This window comes from Babylonia areolata, chromosome 33 (assembly GCF_041734735.1).
Source record: "Babylonia areolata isolate BAREFJ2019XMU chromosome 33, ASM4173473v1, whole genome shotgun sequence".
Lineage (NCBI taxonomy): Eukaryota > Metazoa > Mollusca > Gastropoda > Neogastropoda > Buccinidae > Babylonia > Babylonia areolata.
In genome coordinates this window covers 3,437,345-3,444,844 of record NC_134908.1, presented here as the reverse complement: position 1 = coordinate 3,444,844, position 7,500 = coordinate 3,437,345, and the positions used below count along the sequence as shown (strand labels likewise).

General features: G+C 45.6%; 1 protein-coding gene across 3 annotated transcripts in view; it reads right to left on the bottom strand.

Moving 5' to 3' along the window:
• Positions 1 to 7,500, bottom strand: part of LOC143277263 (uncharacterized) — a 165,988-nt gene that overhangs the window by 31,152 nt on the left and 127,336 nt on the right. For all 3 annotated transcript variants that reach the window (XM_076582051.1, XM_076582050.1, XM_076582052.1), the window contains 4 exons: positions 7,414 to 7,500; positions 4,878 to 5,045; positions 3,800 to 3,970; positions 98 to 215 (listed from right to left, as the gene is read on the bottom strand). The exon at positions 7,414 to 7,500 is cut by the window's right edge and continues 166 nt beyond it. In XM_076582051.1, the coding sequence (XP_076438166.1) occupies positions 98 to 215; positions 3,800 to 3,970; positions 4,878 to 5,045; positions 7,414 to 7,500 (544 nt within the window). The remainder of the gene's footprint in view (positions 1 to 97; positions 216 to 3,799; positions 3,971 to 4,877; positions 5,046 to 7,413) is intronic.

Genomic DNA, 7,500 nt, shown 5'->3' with positions numbered 1-7,500 from the left:
AGGAGAAGAAGAAGAAGAAGAAGAAGAAGAAGAAGAAGAAGAAGAAGAAGAAGGAGGACAGGAGGATGACGATGATGACGACGACGACGATTATTACATTGAGGCCGTGCTTGGTTTCGTTGGACAGACACTTGAAGTCGGCGACGATAAAAGCGAGGAGATAGGTCGGAGTAATGAGGGTCTGCTCGAAACGGTCAGCCACGTAACCGTCACCTCTGATAAGAGAGAGACAAAAAACAACAACAACAGAAGAACATCGTCAGTTTCAACAACAACAAGAGAGGCAAGGCCTTCAAGACTCACCTGTGATACACTTAAAAAAAAAAAAAATCCAAGCTTTTTATGTATTCAGTATAATTTCAAAATGTAATGTTTAAGATGAGAAAGATCAGTTTAATTAAAGCAAATTAACTCCCCTAGCATTACAGAGTAAATTCCCTTTTTTACAATCTGCACCAAAAACGTTTGCAAAATAAATAAAAATTCCATGCTTAGCAAAAGAAGTTCCTGTTTGAACAGAAAATGATAATAATGACTCCTCTTGTTGTTGTGTCAGAATAAGAGGTCAAAGTGCCAAGTTTAGAGAATACAAAAAATATAAATATAACAGTAAATGCAGTTTGCATATAATTAGGCTTCTTTTTTTTATTTTTTTTTGTGCCCATCCCAGAGGTGCAATATTGTTTTAAACAAGATGACTGGAAAGAACTGAATTTTTCCTATTTTTATGCCAAATTTCGTGTCAACTGACAAAGCATTTGCAGAGAAAATGTCAATGTTAAAGTTTACCACGGACACACAGACACACACACAGACAACCGAACACCGGGTTAAAACATAGACTCACTTTGTTTACACAAGTGAGTCAAAAAACGACGGGCGCAATAGCCGAGTGGTTAAAGCGTTGGACTGTCAATCTGAGGGTCCCGGGTTCGAATCACGGTGACGGCGCCTGGTGGGTAAAGGGTGGAGATTTTTTACGATCTCCCAGGTCAACATATGTTGCAGACCTGCTTAGTACCTGAACCCCCTTCGTGTGTATATGCAAGCAGAAGATCAAATACGCACGTTAAAGATCCTGTAATCCATGTCAGCGTTCAGTGGGTTATGGAAACAAAGAACATACCCAGCATGCACATCCCTGAAAACGGAGTATGGCTGCCTACATGGCGGGGTAAAAACGGTCATACACGTAAAAGCCCACTCGTGTGCATACGAGTGAACGCAGAAGAAGAAAACAACAATAAAAGATTGGAAGCTCTCTCCTCTGTTTACAAGGTACACAGCTCCAAGTCAGTGCTGCTTATACTACCGATTTCAGCAAGCACACAGCTAAGCAAAAAGGTATATCAGAACAAGCCCTGACCGCCCTTTTCATTTGAATATTTCTTCCTCTGCCATTGATTTTCACAAAAGATGATTTCTAACCAATAATGATTATAACCATAATTATGATGGAAATAATAATACTACAGATAATGATGATTATAATATAATTTTTTTCAGTCTAATATCACCATCTTAGATGAAACAGACTATAAATAAATAAACGAACGAAACCTAGATACTTCCTTGAAAACACGAAGCTCTGGGCTTGTCCTAAAATCTCTGACAAAAAGAACAAACCTCGCAAATTTCGACAGCAATAAAGAGAGGTAACTCTCTTCTCCATTTACAACGTACACAACTTCAAGTCAAGGCCGCTTACGCTACCAATTCAGCTAGCACACAGGTAAATAAAAGGTACTCTGGAACAAACCCAGACACTTCCTCGAGAAAAAGGAAGCTCCACGCTTCTGCAAACATCATCAAGTTCACAGGTAGATGAAAGGTACATTGGAACAAACACAGACATTTCATCGAAAAAAGAAAAAGTTTTGGGCTTGTCTTTGTACCACCACTGACAAAGAGAACAACGCTGTCAATTTCAACAACAATAAAGAGAGGTAACTCTCTTCTCCATTTACAACGTACACAACTTCAAGTCAATGCTACCAATTCAGCGAGCACACAGGTAAATAAAAGGTACTCTGGAACAAACCCAGACACTTCCTGGAGTGTACTCTGGAACAACCCAGACACTTCCTGGAGTGTACTCTGGAACAACCCAGACACTTCCTGGAGTGTACTCTGGAACAAACCCAGACACTTCCTGGAGTGTACTCTGGAACAACCCAGACACTTCCTGGAGTGTACTCTGGAACAAACCCAGACACTTCCTGGAGTGTACTCTGGAACAAACCCAGACACTTCCTGGAGTGTACTCTGGAACAAACCCAGACACTTCCTGGAGTGTACTTCCTGGAGTGTACTCTGGAACAAACCCAGACACTTCCTGGAGTGTACTCTGGAACAAACCCAGACACTTCCTGGAGAAAAAGGACGGTCCAGGCTTGTCCTAAAACCTCTGACACAAAAGAACCACCTCGCAAATTTCGACAACAATAAAGAGAGGTAACTCTCTTCTCCATTTACAACGTACACAATTTCAAGTCAATGCCGCTTACGCTACCAATTCAGCTAGCACACAGGTAAATAAAAGGTACTCTGGAACAAACCCAGACACTTCCTCGAGAAAAAAGGAAGCTCCAGGCGTCTCCAAAAACCTCTGACAAAAAGAACAGCATCATCAAGTTCACAGGTAGATGAAAGGTACATTGGAACAAACACAGACATTTCATCGAAAAAAGAAAGAAGTTTTGGGCTTGTCTTTGTACCACCACTGACAAAAAGAACAACCTCGCAAATTTCAACAGCAATAAAGAGTGGTAACTCTCTTCTCCATTTACAACGTACACAACTTCAAGTCAATGCTGCTTACGCTACCGATTCAGCTAGCGCACAGGTAAATAAAAGGTACATCGGAACAAACCCTGAGACTTCCTCAAGAACAAAAAAAGGAAGCACCTGTCTTGTCCTATGTTATAAATGTATTCACAAATCTGCCCATTCACATCTTTGTGGCAACCTTCACCTCTACACTCCATCTCGCTCACTACGATCGGCTTCGGATCCACTCGGTTTACACATGCCCAGATTCATACACTCCACTGTTGGACGCCGTTCTTTCTCTGTCTCTGGACCTTGCATTTGGAATGAACTTCCTCTTTCGCTTCGTCAGGTCTCCGCAGTCAGCTTTTTCAAGTCTGGCCTTAAAACCCACCTCTTCACAAGATAGCCCCCCTCCCCTACCTCCTCCTTGTCTTCAGTTTTCTTCAGTTTCAGAGTTATGCATGCGTGTGAACGACTGGTGTGAAAGCGCTTTGATTTGTCTCTGCACAAGATTCAGCGCTATATTATTATTATTATTATTTTTCTCAAGGCCTGACTAAGCGCGTTGGGTTACGCTGCTGGTCAGGCATCTGCTTGGCAGATGTGGTGTAGCGTATATTGATTTGTCCGAACGCAGTGACGCATCCTTGAGCTACTGAAACTGAAACTGAAACTTATTATTATTATACATATGACCAAAAAAAACAAAAAACAAACAAACCCCCCCCAAAAAAAACAAAAAACAAAACACAACCCCCCTCCTCCCAAAACATCGTCAATTTCAACATCAACATGAACGGATCAAGAGATGCAACTCCCCTCATTTACAAGACACACAACTTCGAATAAACGCTGTAACATACGCAAGCAACTCCAGGCCTGTCAAAGAGCGTTGGATTAGGCTGCAGATCTGGCACCTGCTTGGCAGACGTGGTGTAGCGAATAGCATGGATTTGCCCGAACGCAGTAAAATGCCTCCACCCACGAGAAACTGAAAACTGAAAACTGAATCTGCTGCCTGACTGACCTGGGCTCAGAGTTGAGGAGCATGTTGCTGGACCAAGAACGGTAACTCCTCCCCATGTAATTCTCCCTTCGAACCAAAGTCACGTTGACAGTGGCTTTCAGAGCCGGTTCGTCGAAGCAAGGGAAGGCGCGGCGCGCGTATGGGGCTTCGAACTTGGTGGTCGCTAGGTAGCTGTGTGATAAAGAAATGTGTATTTTATATAAGTATCTATCTATCTGTCTATCGATCTATGTATGCACACACACACACACACACACACGACAAGACACACACACACACATACACACACACTCATATTCACACACAGACTCATTCTCTCCCCCGCCCCCCTCTCAACACATACACACACACACACACACACACACACAAACACTCACACACACACCCACACGCGCGCGCGCACACACACATACACACTCATATTCACACACAGACACATTCTCTCCCGCCCCCCCATCTCAACACACACACACACACACACACACACTCATATTCACACACACACGCACACATTCTCCCCCCCCCCCTCTCAACACACACACACACACACACAACCACACACACACTCATATTCACACACAGACACATTCTCCCCCCCCTCTCAACACACACACTCACACACACACACACTCACACACACACACACTCACACACACGCACGCGCGCACACACACACATACACACTTATATTCACACACAAACACGTTCTACCACCTCCCCCCTCTCAACACACACACACACATTCACACACACACACACGCGCGCGCACACACACACATACACACTCATATTCAGATACAGACACATTCTCTCCACCCCCCATCTCAACACACACACACACACATACACACTCATATTCACACACACACACACACATTCTCCCCCCTCCCCTCTCAACACACACACAACCACACACACATACACACTCATATTCACACACAGACACGTTCTCTCCACCCCCTCTCAACACACACACACACTCACACACACACACTCACACACACACACACACACACATTCTCACCCCGCCCCCTCTCAAAACACCCCCCCCCCCCGCCACACACACACACACACTCACACAGTGGTGCCATCATCGTCCTTGTAAGACGTGTAGTACAGCCCGACGCCTCCACCAGGCAGAGGGGCCCGGAACTCCATGTACAACAGGAACCTCTCTCCCGCGCGCAGCTCCCGCGAGACGGACAGGATCAGGAAGTGACGTGCCACGTCGAACGTCACTTCCTCCCTGTTGGTGCAGAGAGGTACACACTCCAATCCAATCCAATCCAATATATATTCGTCGATCCGGTTTAAAATTATGTGCTCATTCAAAAGACTCATCTTTCTCTACACCACACAGTCTCTCAGACGGCAGTAGTGTCTGACATGCATAATAATAGTATGAACAATGACAAAAGTTAATCTTAACTCGCTCAGTACGGACAGTCCTCTCTTCCCCTCTACACAGACCCCTTGGATGTCCAGTGGGTGTCTGAATGACCCAACCTTTAGCTTCCGTCGTCAGAACTGTGGTATTCTTTGTCAACATTCACCTCTTCAGTATTAAGAGCGTTCCGCTTGCAATATTTTGCGTAAGACGAGACAGAGCGTAAACCTGACAAGATGGCGTGGAGAGCCTTGGCCAAAGGAATGATTAAGCGCTTATAGTTTTTAGAGGCGTTTGATTGGCTGAGAGCGGGTGGGCCCGTCTTTTCACTATTAGCCGCGCGAAATTTGGCCAAGCAGAGCAAACCAATAGGCCTAGTTTGCATCAGTTTGACATGGTACAGTATATGACACCAAAATTTTGATGATGGTAACTGGGGTGAAACGCTGTTAACGTCGTCTCTTTCGCCGTTCGAATGGAGAGAGTTAAAAGTGAAAATAAAAGCTGATTCCAAAACATGAAAGTACTAGTAAACATAGCAGTTTGATTTACAACAGTAGTTAACGAAATTATGATATCTTTTTTTTTTCTCAAAGAAAAACTAAGAAAGTATTTTCCGAATAAGAGACAATATAATAAAAAGTCATGTCCAGCCAAATTCTTTACTTAACTCTCTCCATACGAACGGCGAAAGAGACGACGTTAACAGCGTTTCACCCCAATTACCACCATCAAATTATTGCAAGCGGAAGGCTCTTATACTGAAGAGGTGAATGTTGACAAAGAATACCACAATTCTGACGACGGAAGCTAAAGGTTGGGTCGTTCAGACACCCACTGGACATCCGAGGGGTCTGTGTAGAGGAGAAGAGAGGACTGGCCGTACTGAGTGAGTTAAAGGGTATCATATATATGGGGGGAACACAGCTTCTCCTGTTTCTTTTCTTTTTTTTAAAGATTATATTTATTTTTACATCCAGCCATTGCCCTTCAGAGAGGATTAGAGTCAAGTCAGATTCTTTATTTACTCCCCACACCCCCCCTCACACACACCCACACACTGAGACACACACACATCGAGGCACACATACACACACACAAACACTAACACATACCCTCACACACACACACACACCGACACACACACTTACACAAGCACACACCGAGACACACCCACACCCACACCGAGACACACACACACATTAACACACACACACTAACACTAACACACACCCTCACACACACATACACACACACACACACACTCCCTAAAACACACACACATCCTAACACACACACATCGAGACACACACACACACACACACACACACGCACACACCGAGACACACCCACACACACATCCGCGCGCGCGCGAGCGCACGCGCACACTCACAGACACACACACACACACACTAACACACACACACACACATACTAGCACACACACACAGACACACACATACACACACACGCCCTAACCCACCCACCCTAACACACACACACACAAACCCTAACACACCCACCCTCACACCCCCCCCCCCCTACACACACACTTTCACTTACTCGTATGCGTACACAGTAATTCTCTCCTCCCACTCGATTTTTTTCCTTCCCTCATCTAATATCACTTACAGTGAAAAGACGTTAAACTAAAGAACGAACACACACACACACACACCCACACACACCCACACACACACACCCTAACACCCCCACCCTCACACACACACACACACCCCCTAACACCCCCCACTCCTCCTCCTCACACACCCACCCCCACACCCACCCCCACACCCACACCTGTAACCAGTATCCATCCCGTTCTCAAACAGAATCCTGGCAGACTCCCGTATCATCTCTTCGTCCACGCGCGCACTCACACACACACACACTCACACACAACGACACACACACACATGCACACATACACTAACACACACACACACACACACACACACACACAAAGACACACACACATGCACACATACACTAACACACACACACACTAGCACACACACACAGACTCACACACACACACACACGCCCTAACCCACCCACCCTCAAACACACACACACCCACACACACACACGCACACCATAACACACCCACCCTCACACACACACACACACCGTAACACCCCCCACCCTCCCACACACACACACACACCCTACACCCCCCACTCCTCCCCTCACATCCACACCCCACCACACACACCCACACACACACCTGTAACCAGTATCCGTCCCGTTCTCAAACAGAATCCTGGCAGACTCCCGGATCGCCTCCTCGTCCAGCTGGTAGGAGTGGAGGGTG